The sequence below is a fragment of the Pan troglodytes genome, chromosome 1, assembly GCF_028858775.2.
Source record: "Pan troglodytes isolate AG18354 chromosome 1, NHGRI_mPanTro3-v2.0_pri, whole genome shotgun sequence".
Classification (NCBI taxonomy): domain Eukaryota; kingdom Metazoa; phylum Chordata; class Mammalia; order Primates; family Hominidae; genus Pan; species Pan troglodytes.
This window is the reverse complement of record NC_072398.2, coordinates 11,609,458-11,626,835: the sequence shown is the minus strand read 5'-3', so window position 1 is coordinate 11,626,835 and position 17,378 is coordinate 11,609,458. Positions and strand designations below refer to the sequence as shown.

Here is a 17,378-nt window from a genome sequence, read left to right as displayed (position 1 = left end):
CATGTGAACGTGGCAGATGGAAGTGGTTAGAGATCACTGAAGTTGTTTTTTGTTATTGTTGTTCTTCCTTCTCATGGAGAGGGCCTGCTTTCCATAGATGCGCTTATTCATTTGATTGAATCTTGTATATTGATAGTGTTTTGGTAACTTGGCAGCCTGGGAAGACGCATGGATTGTGGAAGAGTCACGTTTTTCTCATGGAATTTAAAGTTTGATGTATTTGGCAGCTACTTATTTCTAAAAGCCCTTGGTATTGCTTTGACGGCTGCGCCCTGTGTTTTCCTGCAGGACGTAAAGAACAGAAGAAATCCTCGCCTTGTTCCCTACACTCTTCTGGATGACCGAACCAAGAAATCCAACAAGGACAGCCTCCGCGAGGCTGTGCGCACGCTGCTGGGGTACGGCTACAACTTGGAAGCACCAGATCAAGATCATGGTATTTTGGTTTTACTCTCCTCTTCTTTGGTTGCAAGATGATGTAGTAGTTCTTTAAAGCCAAATAAATGAATAAAAGGGGGAGTACTGGATAGAGTCCTCTAGTCTAGGTGTGGAATTTCAGCCAAGTGGATTTTCTTCCCTGAAAAACACCTGAGGGATTAGACCCATCTCTCAGTGGGATGGCTCAAGATGCTGATGAATCTGTGGGCGGAGAAAATGGGCCTGTCTTCCTCAAGCCTCTGAGATCAGTAGGTACCTCCCTGATTATGATATTGGGCTCCTCCCCTAGCCCACCAGCTCTCCTCCAGAACAGCTGATTTTTGCTGATTTGGGGAATAAGCTTGTAGTGGAGGCTAGTGTTTTACAAAATCCCACCTTCATCATTTACACGCACGTACAGGCAACATTGAATTAATTAATGTGATATTCTGCTTTAAGGGAAACACATTACAATAGATACTCAATAACTAACTATGTGTTGAACACAATGGATTTTTAAAGGTTCTGCAAAGAATACATTTTCCTTAAATAATACCTTTGAAGAATGTAGTTTAGGCCGGGCATGGGGGCTCACGCCTGTAATCCCAGCAGTTTGGGAGGCTGAGGCAGGCGGATCACAAGGTCAGGAGATTGAGACCATCCTGGCTAACACAGTGAAACCCCATTTCTACTAAAAAATACAAAAAAATTAGCTGGGCATGGTGGCGGACACCTGTAGTCCCAGCTACTCGGGAGGCTGAGGCAGGAGAATGGTGTGAACCCGGGAGGCGGAGCTTGCAGTGAGCCGAGATGGCGCCACTGCACTCCAGCCTGGGTGACAGAGCAAGACTCTGTCTCAGAAAAAAAAAAAAAAGAATATAGTTTAGAATGATCCACTCTTTAATCCTTTGCTCCTGCAGTTTGAGTTAGTTTAATACCCATTTTCAAAAAATTGGCAAAAAAGAAATTAGGGTTGTGTGCTTCATCACAGGGCCTATAATTGTTGATGGAAAGTTTTAAAAATGTATTCCAAATGTATTCTAGTGGCTCATATTTTCAGTGCATTACCTGTACATAAAAGTGGATCTTAAATAATAATGATAGTTTATATATTCACTGTGTAAGTGTTTCTAAGACTTTTACAATTATTATTTAATCCTCACAGTAACTCTTATGAGGATGATGCTTGTATTACGCTCATTTTACAGATAAGGAAACTGAGATTCAGGGACTTCTGTGTCTTCCCATTTAAAGTGGCAGGTGTAGGATCCTAATCATAGGCATCCTGACATATTTTAGTCCTTTGAATTGAGTAAAGACATACTTAGCATCTTGACAGATCTTATCAGTTACTGGATTCTTATATTTGCTGCAAATTAAATGACGTATCTACTTGTTAACAGTAATATCCATAATGCTAACATAATATCTATCTTGAGGTTAGCTTTATAACAACAGAGATGTGGTACATGCATTATGAATCAGTTGCTGTTAGGTGTGCAGATACCAAGAAGATTCCTGTCTCAAAGAGTGTATAGTCCCTGTAACCACTGGGAAGAAAGTAAACAATAAAAGGCTTGTAAGCCAAAAGATGGCAATCAAAAAGACTTCTGTAATTCTCTGATATAGAATAAACCCTCAAAGCTGATTAATTCTATATAATTATGTTTTTAAATTGAAATAGAAATTTTTTAAAAACAATTTAAAAAATAGTTTTTAAATTGAATAGAAATTTGTATACAATAAAATGTACACATCTAAAGTGTTCAGTTTGGTAAATTTTGACAGTTGTAGAAACAAAAGGAACCACTACCAAAATCACCTCCAATATTTTCTTCATTCCAGAAAGTTTGCATTCCCAACAAAGTAACCACTTTGTAAGTTCTATCATTACAGATTAATTTATAGCAAATAGACATATAAATGTAACCTATAAATGTAGATTTTATAATCATTATCACGTGTATTTTTTATATGTGCTTTCTTTTGTTCATCATGATGCTTTTATGATCTTGCATGTTTTATGTATATCACAAAATCTATTGCTCGGTGGCATTCCTTAAATAATAATAGTAATAATTTACTGTTTGTTTATCCATTCTCCTATAGATGGATGATTTGGGTTGTTTCCAATTTTAGGTGATTATGAATAAGGCTGCTATGAATATTCATATACAAATCTTGGTATATAATTAATATAATTAATCTTTCATTTCTCTTAGACTAAATATTTAGGAGTATAATTACTGAGGCATATTTTCTAATTTTTGTTGGCCTTTTTACTGAATTGTGTTTTTAAAAGTATATTTTGGATAGAAGAACCATGTCAGGTATGGAAGGATTTTCTTCCATTTGTAAGTTGCTTTTTCATTTTCTTAATGAGGTCTTTCAAAGAGCAGACATTCTTAATTTGAAGTCCATTTATGATTTTTTTCCTTTATAGTTGTGGGTTCCTAGGACATCTTTGCCTATGCAAAAACAAAAATATTGTCTCTTATGTTTCCTTCCAGAGTTTTATTATTCTAGCTTTTACTTGTAGGTGTGTGATCTAAAGTGAGTTAGCTTTTGTGTATGATGTAAGCTTAAGATCAAGGTTCATTTGTTGCACAGATGAATATCCAACTGTCCCAGCACCATTTGTTGGAACAATTATCCTTACCAAATTAAATTACCTTGGCATCTTAGTCAAAACCTATTGAACACGTAAATCAGTCTATTTCTGGACTGTATATTCTGTTCCATTGATCTGTATGTGTGTCCTTAAGTTAATATTCCATTGTCTTCATTTTTATCACATAATAAATTTAAAATCAGGTAGGGCAAGTCTTCCAACTTCTTTCATATTTTATAAAGGTTTTTTTGTTCTTCTTTTGCATTTCCATATACATTTAGATTCAACTTGTTAATTTGATTTGGATGGGATTACAGTTGAATTCATAGGTCAGTTTGGGAAGAATTGATATTTTAGCCATGTTTAGTCAACCAGTTCATGAACATGGTACATTTGTCCATTTATTTTCATCCTCTTTAGTTTCTCTTAGCATTGCTTTGCAGTTTTCAGGGTAGAGGTCTTATACATTATTTGTTAGATTTATCTATATTTTTGATACTATAAATGAAATTAGTTTAAAGTTCATTTCATTTTCCAACTGTACATGAATATGAGATATATAATTGATATTTACATATTGATCTTATATCCTGTGATTTGGCTAAATTTATATGTCAGTTCTATTTTTTTGTAAATTCAGTGGGATTGTCTATATACATAATCATGAGGTCTGCAAAAACTAAACCTCACTTTTTCTTTTACAATTGGTACAGCTTTTTTGCTTCTTGATTTATTAAACTGGTAAAGAATTCAGAACACTATTGAATAGAAATGGTAAGAGAGTTTATTGTGCCTTATAGGGGGAAAGTTGTGATGTTTCACCATTAAGTATGATGTTAAGTATAGCTTTTTATAGCTGTCCTTTATCACATTGAAGAGATTCCCTTCTGTTCTTAGTTTGTGGGTGATTTTATCATAAATAGGGTCTTGAATTTTGTCCAGTGCTTTTTTCCCCATTTATTGAACAGATTATGTATTTTTCTCCTGTATTCTGTGGATATCACGACTATCAAGTGGTTTTCAAATGTTAAACCAACTTTCTAGTTCTAGGATAACTCTCTTCAGTCATGATGCATTGTCCTTTTTTACACAGAGCTGTATTCTATTTGTTAATATTTTGCTTAGGACTTTTGTAGCTAAGTTTATGGGCAATACACTGGTATATATTTTTTTCTTATAATGTCTTTGTTAAATTTTGATATCAATGTAAATCTAGCTTCCTAAGTAGGAAATTTTCTCTTCCGTTTTCTGAAAGAATTTGTGTTAATTCTACATTGTTTCTTTTTCAAATATTTGATAGAATTTATCATTGAAACCACGAGCCTAGAGTTTTATCCTATAGGAAAGGTATTTTGTTATGAATTCAACGTATTTGATAGCTTGAGAGCTATTTAGATTTTCTATTTATTTGTGTGTCAGCTTTGATAAATTATGTTTTTCTGTAAATTAGTTCATTTAATTTAGGTTGCCATATATAGGCATAAAATTGCACTATTGTGCTCTTATTATTCCTTTAATGTCTGTAGGATCTTTAATGATATCTCTCTTTTCATTCCTGGTAATGATAGTTGATGTTTTCTCTCTTTTTATCTTGATCACTTCTCTAAGGGATTAATTGATTTTATAAATCTTTTCAAAGGTTAATTGAACTTAAATGTACTTTTGTTTTGGTTAAACTTTCAGACATTTATTTGTTTCTCCATATCACCAATCATGGATTATTATGAGTGATCTGCTGTGGTTATGTGTGACTATGTCTTACATTACCTTAGGAAAGCATGGCATTATTGAGTAGGACTATGGCATCCTATGGAGAATGTTAATGTTCAATCACAGTATCAAGAGATCCTGGTTTCACAGCTTTGAAATGACCTATTAAATGTACTTTCTAACCAACAAATGTATATATCAGGCATACAAATATTCACTAACATTGCCTTATGATAATATAGTACTTCCAATAGTGTTTTTGCATACTTTCAAATATTTGATTCAACTACTCTCTTTAGGCAAAAGAAGGGTGTAATAATCAAAGAGTTCTTGAGCTTCCCTCTAACTTTATAATTCTTTAACATTTGTGCATCCCTAGAGGATGTAGGTAGCAGTGATGACAGTCAATATATTTTTAGGTTGGAAAGATACTTATATAATGATAAAGATAAAATTTTGGGGAAAAAACTCACACCTGGTTTTATAGTCTGACACATCAACCATTTGATTTCCCCAGGTTTTCATTACTTTACACACGAATATTTATATTTTGGTATCTATAGTCTTAATAGAGATATAATTACCTGTTTTCCTTCCGCTCTCCCACTCTGCTTAATATCAAACATTTTGAAAGTTACTTACTCTACATTTAGAAGGAACTCTGACAACATTGCTTTCCTGATACTCACTGAAAATTACAAAGAGAGAATGCCTAAGTCTGGTTGACTCAATTCTAAACTTATAGATAATAACTTAATAATAAATGTCTAAAGTTATAGATAATAACTAAAAATAAGGGAAAACACTACAGCTCAGAGAATTTATAACCTTGAGTCTTCAAGGAAAGAGTTAATTATGGTCAGTATCCAGGAAAAGGAGTACATTTTCCCCTGCACATAGAAATATGCATTGCAATGCCAGACAGAAAAAAATCAATGATGGTTATATTTTAAAGATATTGTCACTTAAGGGCATAAACTATATTCAGTGACACATGATACATTTGCTTTTAGAGATAACTTTACTCCAGAATGGTGCCAGATAAGTAAAATGTTAAGAAGTTATTCTGATGACATACAGTGTTTTATACTATTTGTAGCTAATACGTATTAATAATTTCATCTTCGTAACACCGTTGTGGACAACATATTGCTACCTTATGGGTACCTACTTTCTTCTGAATTATGTGAATTTTAAGAAGAAAGAAAAGGAGCTTATATTTATAAAACATATGCTCCACTTCATTTTACTTCCATATTTGCAATTCTCATTTCCATTTTTAAAAATATTATTATTATTATTATTATTATTATTATTAGTTGAGACAAAATCTCGCTCTGTCCCCCAGGCTGGAGTGCAGTGGTGCAATCTCAGCTCACTGCAACCTCTGCCTCCCCGGTTCAGGTGATTTTCCCTGCCTCAGCCATCCGAGTAGCTGGGACTACATGCGCCTGCCATGGGGCCTGGCTAATTTTTTTTTTTTTTTTTTTTTTTTTTTTGTATTTTTAGTAGAGGCGGGGTTTCACCATATCGGCCAGGCTGGTCTTGAACTCCTGATGTTGTGATCCACCCACCTTGGCCTCCCAAAGTGCTGGGATTACAGGCGTGAGCCACTGCACCTGGCCACTCTATTTTATTTTAACACATAGATATGGAACATCTACTGCGCCTAGTTCTGGGAATTCAAAGATGAATAAGAGTTTTTGTCTTATGTAGCTCTCAGTGTAGACAGGGAAAATAGACTAAATTGCCACCACTACCATATAATGAAAGTGTTAAGCTGAAGAGTCATAACACAGGAGATTTAAATCAGCTTGGTGATATGAGGGAAATCTTTAAAGAGGAGGTATATTAGTTATCTATTCCTGTACAGCAAACTACCCCTTTCCCTCCCGCCAAAAAAAAAAAAAAAAAAACCCTCTCAGTGGCTACAAATAACAAACATTTGTTATCTCAAAGTTTCTGTGGGTTATGAATGTGAGTGATAGGTGGTTCTGGATCATAGTCTCTCTGAGATTGCTATTAGGTTGGCCAGGGCTTAAGTCATCTGAAGACTTCACTGGAGCTGGAGCATTGGATACTAAGACAGCTCACTTGCGTAACTGTTGGCTAAAGAACTCGGTTCCTCTCTGGCTGTTGGCAGAAGACACAGCCAGATGGGTACAGCCTTGCCACACAGAGCTCTTCATAGAGATGCTCGAGTGCCTTCACATGGAAGCTGACTTCCCCCAGAATGAAAAATCGAAGAGTGAGTACAAGGAGGATGCTGTAATGCTTGTTACAATTACTTCTATTATATTCTGTTTGTTAGAAGTGAACCACTAAATGAAGCCCACACTTTTTGAATGGAGGTGTACTCAAGTATTTGTGGACATATTTTAAAACCACCAAAGTAGGTACAGCTAAGTCAATTGGGTTCATGCATTTCAGGCAGAGAGAATAGTATATGTAAAGGCTTAGAGACACAAGGAGGATTGCAAATGGGAATTTCAGAGAGCTTTGTATGACCAGATGTAGAGTGGAGTTTGAAAAGTGGCAGTAGATCAAATAGAGGAGGCAGGAGTTGAAACAGATTTTTTTTTTAATTAAAGAATGATTCTAGTGGCTCTTTAGGAAAAAGGCTGAATGTAAACAAAACTGGAGATGAGGACAGCAGTTTGGTGACAAAAAAGAAGTATAGATGAGGAGTGTTGGAGACCTTGTCTTTGGCAATACTGTGAACAGAAAAAATTATTTGGCATTTAGAAGTAGAATCAGCAGAAGGACAAAGGAGGCATCTGAGATAGTTTCTGGATTGATAGATGTCAAGTACATACACACTGGTTGGGAACACAGGAATTGGAGCAGATGGACATGGGGTAGTGGGAAGATTCTGAGTTTTATTGTAAACATCTTCAGTTTGAGATGCATGTGAGACAACTCAGCACATATACCAGGATTCAATTACATATATAAGTACAAACTTGAGACTATTGCTAGAGAGAAACAGAGGGTTAAAAATTTAATTTTTTAGATGAAAGAAATGTGGACATTTTTACACTAAGGGAGAGAGAGAGGTTGAAAGTACAGTAAGAGGAGCTTGATGAGCTGTGGTCTCTGAGAAGGTTGAAGGGAATGAAATTCAGAGCATGGGTAAAGGGATTGGCCTCATATAAAAGGAACAACAACACTTATTCCCCTAAGGTTAGTAGGAAAGAAGTAAAGATTGAAGACGCTGCAAACACCTGTGTACAGGGAAAATCAGGAGGAAGCTGAGGGCAGTCTACTGTACAATTATTGTCTTCAGGTTGAAATAGAAAATGAGTTTATTTTCCTAAGGAGTAGAAGTTAGGGCAGACTGGACTGGATTAGAAGCCTTGAAGAGAGCAGTAAAGATGTGTTGGGTATAGAATTCTCAGCTGACAATTATTTTTTCTTTTAGTACCCAGATATATCATCCCGCTGCCTTCTGGCCTTTATGTTTTCTGATAAGGCATTGACATTAATCTTCTGGAGAGTCCCTTGTATGTGATGAGTTGCTTCTCTCTTGCTGTTTTCAGGATTCTCTCTCTGTTTTTGGATTTGAACAGTTTGATTATGATGTGTCTAGTTTTAATTTCTTTGAGTTTATCCCCAAAGTTTACTGTACTTCTTAGATGTGTAAATGAATGTTTTTCGTCAAATTTGGGAAGCTTCTGGCCATTATTTATTCATTCTTTCTTCTCTTTTCTGTCTCTCCTTACAGTCTGTGATTTCCATTATGTGTATGTTGGTATGGTTGAGTGTATCCCCCAGGCCTCTGAAGCTCTGCTTGTCTTTCTTCATTTCTTTTTCAGTTTTTCATACTTGACTAACGGACTTGTCTTCAAGTTCATTGATTCTTGTCAGTGCAAATCTGTTGTTGAGCCCTCTGATGTATTTTTAATTTCAGGTACTGTGCTTATCAACTCCAGAAATTTTTATTCTTTTTTATAATTTACCTCTTTATTGATATTCACTATTTGGTGAAGCATCATTTTTGTACTTTTTTTTTTTTTGAGATGGAGTTTTGCTCTTGTTGCCCAGGCTGGAGTGCAATGGCGTGATCTCGGCTCACTGCAACCTTCACCTCCCAGGTTCAAGTGACTGTCCTGCCTCAGCCTCCCAAGTAGCTGGGATAATAAGAATACTGGCAAAAAATTATGCAAATCAAATTTTTCATAGTTCTGGAAATTAACTAAAGGCTGGCCAAAATCCAGGGAGTGTTTATTTGATTAAAATGTCCAAATGTTGCTAAGAACAGCAACTAGTGATGTTTTAATTTGCTCCTGCCCCATCACCCTCTCTCTAATTCTATGGCATATTGAAAACCAACGGCCGCTCAATCATAGTGAAAATCAGCCACCCACAAGCCGCTGGAGTGGGCAGAACAGAGTTGGACCATCACCATGCCCGGCTAATTTTGTATTTTTAGTAGATATGGGGTTTCACCGTGTTGATCAGGCTGGTCTCGAACTCCTGACCTCAGGTGATCCACCTGCCTCGGCCTCCCAAAGTGCTAGGACTACAGGCATGAGACACTGTGCCCAGCCTCATACTTTTATTTAGTTCATTACACATGGTTTTATTTAGTTCTTTGAACAGATTTAAAATATCTAACTTAAAGTCTTTGTCTAATAAGCCCAACATCTCGGCCTCCTGAGGAATAATTTCTATTGACTGCTTTTTACCCCTTTATGTATGGGACATACTGTCTTATCTTTTTGCATGTCTCACAATTTTTGTGAAAAATTGAACATTTAAAGTAATGTAATTTGGTAACTCTGTATTTGCCCCTATTTCAGATTTTGTTGTTGTGCTTATTGTCATTGTTGTTTGCTTTCTTGGTAATTTTTCTAAACTAGTTTAGTAGAGACTGTGTTGCCTGTCATGTGTGGCCACTGAAGTCTCAGTTTCATTAGCTTCATGGTCAGCTGATGGTAGGACAGAGACTTCTTTAAATGCCTAGGACTGATAAGTCTCCCAGTCTTTACCAAAGGAGAGGCAATGTAATGTGAGCATATTGGCACATGCCTTCAACACTCAACCAGGCAATTTACAATTTCACATTAGCCTTCTCTTACTGCATGTGCAGAGCCTCAAGGTCTTTCAGAGGTGTAAGCTTTCTCAGGTTTTTCCTGAATACATGCACAGCCCTGGGCATGAGCATGGCCTTCTAGAGTCCCAGGAATATGTTGTAGCTTCTCACATCCCACTATGGATATTTCACTCCCCAGCTTTTCCTTTCAAACTTTTTGGTCAGTTGCTGTTTGCCTCAGCTGTTATTGCTGCCTCACAAAGCTGCAAGGCTAACAAATTGCCTCAGATGATTTTCAACAAATGTCCTTGGAGAAACAACTATTTGTACTGGGCAAGCTCTAAGTCAAGTGGAATAAAGACAAGTCTTACCGATGGAATTTTCCAGAAAAGGGAACATAATGACAGTTATCTGGGAACTGGGCTTTGGAGGAACTCCAGCTCTGTTCTGCCCACTACAAGGGCTTGTGGGTGGCTGATTTTCACTATGATTGAGGGGCCTTTGGTTTTCAATATGCTGTGGAATGAGACAGAGGGTGATGCAGCAGGAGCAAATTAAAACATCACTAGTTTGCTGTTCTTACCAACATTTGGACATTTTTATGAAATAAACACTCCCTGGCTTTTGCCAGCCTTTAGTTAATTTCCAGAGCTATGAAAAATTTCATTTGCATAGTTTTTTGCCAGTGTTCTCATTAATTCTGTGGAGAAGAGGATTTTTGGAGATTCTTTCTCTACCATTTCTACTGATGTCACTCAGCAATAAAGATTAAAAATTGCTGTTTTGTGGGATGGAACAGAGAGCAGACTGCAAACAGATAAAAACATTGTGGAGAAACATTGATGGTCCCGTTGAGGGTTGAAACTCTGAGTTAGTGGTGCCAGTCTGTTCGGTGCATGTGTTTTCTGGCGAACTCAGCAGAGCAGGTATAGATGTTGAGAGTGAAGGTAGTGAAATTGGACAGTAATTGGGGTTAAGAGAGCAAGTAGGGGAAAAGCTAATAAGGGCAAGAAAGTATGGAAAGTTATATAGGGAAGGGAAGAATGAAGGAATCTAATGAGTTTGAAGAGTGAGTGTATAAGAAAATGAGAAAACAGGGAGGAAAAAATGGTGATCACACAATCTCTGTATTTTAAGAATTTAGAGATAGAGCCACTGACAGTTGTTTGACAAGGTTTGATTTTACCGAAGTTATGTGAACAGTGAGCAATGAGAATAGAGTGGCATATTCTACAGTAGAAGCTGAGATTATGTTTAGTGTTTACTATGTGCCAGGATATAACAGCATGCTTCATAGTAGGGATGCAAGTGATCTGTATGGAAAAGACATAAGAAGAAAGATTAATTTTCCAATGGGAGGAATCAGTAAAGGGAGAAATATCTTCAGAGTTAGATGTTGAAAGGATCAGGAATCAGTAAAGGGAGAAAATGTCTTCAGAATTAGATGTTGAAAGGATCAAAATTCCAACAAGTAGAGATTAGTGTCAGAAAGGCCATCGCTACTAGAAAGAAAGTACATCTGATGTGATTAAGTGTAGAAAGAGTTGAGGAAGGGTAGATGGTCCACTTAGGATAAAATATAGGGTACAGATGGGGAGAGAGAACAGACATAGATGAAGGTAGAAAGATTAGGACAAAATATGGAATATCTTGCAAACTCAGCTAAGAAATGTGGATAAATTTGTATAAGGAGTACCAGCCCCAGGAAGTTTTAAAGCAAGAGCTTGATGTGTGATCACAGTTTACAATAGCAATATAACTATGGCAACAGTGGGAAGGGACAGATTGGAGGGGGCAGTGCTTGGAGGTAGACCAGTTGCGAGGCTTTAGAAAAATTGTTTTTTTGAACAAGGATGGTGGGAATAAAAATTAAAAGATAGATGTTGAGAGATTTTATAGCATAAAGCAAAATCAGTCTGATTATCACTAAGAGGAGATTCAAAACATTAATTTATAATAGTCTATACTGCCGTTGCTGACATTTAAAAAAAAGTCAAGGGCATAAAAAGTTTAATAAAATTGAATCAAGCCTTATGTAATTAATCAGAATTATAATTTATTTTCTCTTAGGAGAATGCTTACATATTCCAGATAAAACATGAACTCTGTATTTGAGTTGTAGTATCTTTGGAGTACTGTTGTCAATAATATTTTAAAGCATTTGAAAATGGAATTTATTCTTATTTACTACAAGGTTTAATCAAGATTTGAATTGCTTTATCCAAAATAATACCAGAAGGTTGAAAGGATGGCTGATTAATACCAATACTTTTAAAAAGTATTATCATTAGACCTAAAAGATTCTAGATATGTATAAAATTTTAGCTTTTCCTTATAGCTTCTTGTAACTTATGATTTTAATGTATAGTTAGATCTTGACTGCCCTCTAGTGGCATATATTTTCTTAGCTATATTGTTTGGAGAGCAGAGTGTATGGTTACTTTAGGCCTTTTTAGGCCCTAGTTAGGTGGTTGGTGGTGTGTCATGCCTGGGAGGTACGGGGAGCACAGTCTTTTCTCAGTCCTTGGCCTTAATCTTGAGGTAGTTCATTAATAATATAATTCCTGAATTGTTTCTGCTTTGAATACCAACAGACTTGATAATGTATGACAGGAATATGTCTCCCAACTATTCATTTTTAAATGTCCGTTATTATTATATTCATTATAACAGTATAAAAATCACTTATATAACATACTTACATGAGTTATAATTGCCTATCAAACACATAAATATATCGTGTTTAAAATCGAGCAAAGCATAAGGATGTTCGGGGGAGAGTTCTGTGCCTTTGACAGGATGCTACCCACTAGCTATTTGTCTGGGCTGCTATATCCAGAGCCCGGAAGAGTCTTTGTTTCTAGATACAGTTTGGCAGGTATATATGGAGCACTTACTTTGTGGCTCAGGTGCTTGATACTACAAGGTATGCAAAATAAGTTTGTTACAGATTGCTTGGATCTTTTTAAAAAACTCCTACAAACCCAGATTTCACTTTGTATTAGTATTTTAGCAAGAGGTATAATGTTGAACTGTTGCTTCTTTAAAACGTAGTTGCAAACTACCCTAAACTAACTTAATAAATATATACTATGGGGCAGGGCACAGTGGCTCACACCTGTAATCCCAGCACTTTGGGAGGCTGAGGCTGGTGGATCACCTGAGGCTCGGAGTTCGAGACCAGCCTGACAATGGTGAAACCCCATCTCTACTGAAAATACAAAAAAATTAGCTGGGCTTGGATGGTGGCACATGCCTGTAACCCCAGCTACTCAGGAAGCTGAGGCAGGGGAATTGCTTGAACCCGGGAGGCGAAAGTTGCAATGAGCTGAGATCGTGCCATCGCACTCCAGCCTGGGCAACAAGAGCAAAACTCCATCTCAAAAAAAAAAAAAAAAAAAACACAAACAAATAGGAAAATCCACAGAGATTAAAAAAGAAAAAGAAGAGTCCTTTTTCTTTTTGTGAAGTCCCTTGCATGATAGTATCTGTGAACCACATGTTTGTTTCAAATTCAGGTTAAGTATCATCAATGAGCATAAGAATAGCATAGCATTAGGGCCAGGAAGAAGAATATTAGGACTCAGAAACTCTGCATTGTTTCTACTGCAATATATTCTCCCTATAGTACCCCCTATTTTCATTCCCTATAGTAATAAAGGGGATTAGTGGTATGTTTTAATTCCAAGAGAATTGTGTAGGGGGCTTTTGGGGAAATTATTACATTTTTATACCAAATTTGCCTTCTAAAATATTTGATTTGCGCTAATATTAAAATTAGTTTTGCATTACTTGAGTGCACTATACATATTTGTGAAGTCTTGATATATTAGAAACCAAACACAGAAAAGAGAACCTGGTATTTTTCAGTAGTTTAGTTTTCCAAAAAAACTGTAGTATAGTTTTTATAGTATATAATGACTACAGTATATACTAATTCTATATTTAGAAAATTAGGAGTTACATCTATGAATGCATACTAGAATGTAATGTAATATTTTATTTGCAAATATGAACATAATTAAAAATAAGGATAACTACCTGATCATTTTTTCTTCCCTGAAAATAATCTCCAAATTTTTGTGTAATTTATGGCTCATATTTATCTCCTAGATTCATTTAGGGAAGGTTACAGGCATGTTTTAAGGAAACAATTTATCGGTAATCTGTTTTTTGAGGAAATACTAACTCTGAGTAAAAATTTGACTTTCCTGTTTGTTTAGTATTGCAGCATTGAGAACTAGTTTCTTTCTTTCTTTCTTTCTTTCTTTCTTTCTTTCTTTCTTTCTTTCTTTTCTTTTCTTTTCTTTTCTTTTCTTTTCTTTCTTTCTTTCCTTTCTTTCTTTCTTTCAACACAGAGTCTTGCTCTGTTGTCCAGGCTAGAGTGTAGTGGCATGGTATCGGCTCACTGCATCCTCTGCCTCCCGGGCTCAAGCAGTTCTCCTGCTCAGCCTCCCAAGTAGCTGGGATTACAGGCATATGCCACCAGGCCCTGCTGATTTTTGTATTTTTTGTAGAGACGGGATTTCACCATGTTGGCCAGACTGGTCTCGAATTCCTACCTCAAGTGATTTGCCTGCCTCAGCCTCCCACAGTGTTGGGATAACAGGTGTGAGCCACTGCGACCCGCCAAGAACTAGTTTCTTAATAGCACAAACTACCTTTAAATATCATAAAATCTGATAGAATTTTTTCTCTCAAAACAACGTTTACGATCCTATTTTTCAAAATATATTTACTTACCAAGTAATAGGCATGAGAATTTACCCTTAACCATAGAAATGTTTCTCTGATTCAGAGACTTAAGCTAGTTTCTGAAGGGTTAGCCAGCAGATTCAGTTAGTTCTACATTCAGTAAGCACTACCACCATTATCAAAAAGCAGTTATTGATCGTTTCATTAATTAAGCCCATGTGATAGGGAGCCATCTCATGCTACAGCCCTGGTGTCTCCACTGCTTTACTTCATCTCATTTTAAATTGTTACATATGACCTAGCTGTATGTTTATTGGCAACCTTTAGTGCTTATATAGATTATTTTTATAGTTCTAATTTGATCATACCAAGTCATTGATTGAACTGTTATTAAATTTTTATTATGCATAAAGTCTTTCCCAAATCTTAAGGAGAAACAAATAGGAACTTCTTTCTTCTCTTCTCTTTCTCTCTTTCTTTCTTTCTTTTTCTTTCTTTCTTTCTTTTGTCTTTCTTTCTCTCTCTCTCTCTTTCTCTTTGTTTGTTTGTTTTGTTTTGAGACAGGATCTCACTCTATCACCCAGGCTGGAATGCAGTAGAATGACCATAGCTCACTGCAACCTCGACCTTCTAGGCTCAAGTGATCCTTCTGTATCAGCCTCTTGAGAAGCTTGGACTTACAGGCATGCACTACCATGTCTGGCTGCATTTTTAAACTCTTTGTAGAGACAGGGTACCACTATGTTGCCCGGGCGCGATCCTCCCGCCTTGGCCTTCCAAAGTGTTGAGACTACAGCTGTGAGCCACCACACCTGGCTGAAAACCAGCATTTAACCAGTATCTAGTAACTCTGTGCGAGCTATTGGAGGCAAAGTAGGAAGAAGAGGGGCTATAACATGAAGCAGCTCCCAAATTCCACCATTTTTAGTTGTGCGATGTTGGTCAAGTCTGAAATTTCCTCCTCTGCATCTAACTCAGATGTTAGCTGGGTGACCACCTTCTTTGAGATATCAACTCAATGAACACTCATTCCTCTCCTCTGTGGTTTCAGAGGGACTTACCTTCTCATCGTCATTCTGGCTCTGGGTTCCTCATTCTGAGACTTCCCCCTCTCGTCTCTCTCAATCTCACCTGCATCTCATTTCCTAGGGATACTTTTCCCCCTTTTGCATCACACTGGTCCTAATGTTGGATGCTGACCTTTTTATTTTTTTCCCCAGATCTTTTAAATACAACATTTGTATGTATAGCAGATCACAGTGAAGATGTATGCGAGAATGGAAACATTTTGCATCACATTTGAGTTCATTAGCCATCACCATCCTGTAGGGAAATTTTTACTATTGATGCTATTGTTACTTTTCTCCACTGTTTACAACTTTCCCTTATTTCTGTTTCTCTTCTCTTCCTTGCTTTGTCTTGCCTCTTCTCTCTCACCCGTACATGTCTACTCATTTCTTATGCGGAGCAGTTCAGATCTTTTTTCTTATTGTCTTCTTTCCATCTCATCCTCCACAACCAAAGCACCAAGGCACTTGGGTTTTGTTCTACAGAAAGGTCATTCCCTCCTGAAAATGAGGCTGATGGAGGGAACGCCACCAACCCTGGCAGCAAGAGACTCATTCCCCAGTCTCTCCAGCGCAAGCCCTGGTGCTTTCCACTTCACCCAGCTGGTCTGACAGTGGCTGATCCTAGATCAGAAAGCACTTGGTAAAATGGGAAAGAAGATAAGAAGGTATCATTATCATCATCGCTGCAGGCTGAATTACTAAAGTCATGATTTATCTTTCCTTCTTTTATTTATGATATCTTTCCTTCTCTTTCACTTCCCCATCCAATGACCACCAGAAATCTCTGTCCATTTCCCAGCAGCCAGAGCCGAAGTGTGCAGCGGCACTGGGGAAAGGTTCCGAATCTTCCGTGCCGAGAAGACCTATGCAGTGAAGGCCGGACGGTGGTATTTTGAATTTGAGACGGTCACTGCTGGAGACATGAGGGTTGGTTGGAGTCGGCCTGGTTGTCAGCCGGATCAGGAGCTTGGCTCAGATGAACGTGCCTTTGCCTTTGATGGCTTCAAGGTGAGTGGACTTTGTCCTGTACCAGTCATCTGTACGTGCTGGAGGCTCGTCTCCTCTGCTGTTCCTCTTGGTAGCATCACAATACCAGTGTTTTCCACAGCACAAACGTGGAAAAATATTTCACAGGAAAGCTTTTGTCCTCGTAGTCTCAAAACCCTTCCCTACAACCCCTGAATGCAGTGAAATTCACCAAGTAAGACATTGCTTTTCCATGGTTATCAAAAAGATAAATCATCTTTGTCTATCAAAATGTTAAAGATACATATGTAGAGGAAAAATGCATATACATTGACACAGCAATTCCGTATCAGGAGTTTATCTTTAAGCTATAATTAGTGGTATGTTTGTATAAACATTTAATAGCTACAGTGCTTAATGTAGTGTTGTTTATAATCACAAACGGTTTTCATTTTCAACATTATTGGTAATTTCTATTAAGTTGGATGGAAGCTGGTCAGGTGTTTAGTTTGTTATTTATATATTAATAAATGTTTAAAGATTGTTTTACATGTGTAAAATATTTTGATCAGTAATATGGGCGAGGTGCCTGTAATCCCAGCACTTTGAGAGGCTGAGACGGAGGGATCACTTGAGGCTAGGAGTGCAAGACCAGCTTGGGCAACAAAGTAAGGTCCTGTCTCTACAAAAAAAAAAAAAAAATTAAAATTAGCCAAGCATGGTGGTGTGCACTTGTGGTCCCAGCTGCATACGAGGCTGAGGTGAGAGGATTGCTTGAGCTCGGGAGGTCGAGGCTGCAATGAGCCATGATCACACCACTGCACTCCAGCCTGGGCAACAGAGTGAGACCTTGTCTCAAAACAAACAAAAAAAT

General features: G+C 37.1%; 1 protein-coding gene across 22 annotated transcripts in view; it reads left to right on the top strand.

Moving 5' to 3' along the window:
- Nucleotides 1-17,378, top strand: part of RYR2 (ryanodine receptor 2) — a 788,912-nt gene that overhangs the window by 503,758 nt on the left and 267,776 nt on the right. For 18 of the 22 annotated variants that reach the window (XM_063790294.1, XM_063790307.1, XM_063790306.1 and 15 more), the window contains 2 exons: nt 289-436; nt 16,338-16,546. In XM_063790294.1, coding sequence (XP_063646364.1) covers nt 289-436; nt 16,338-16,546 — 357 coding nt within the window. The remainder of the gene's footprint in view (nt 1-288; nt 437-16,337; nt 16,547-17,378) is intronic. The other 4 variants (XM_063790296.1, XM_063790292.1, XM_063790270.1 and 1 more) reach the window with 1 other exon arrangement.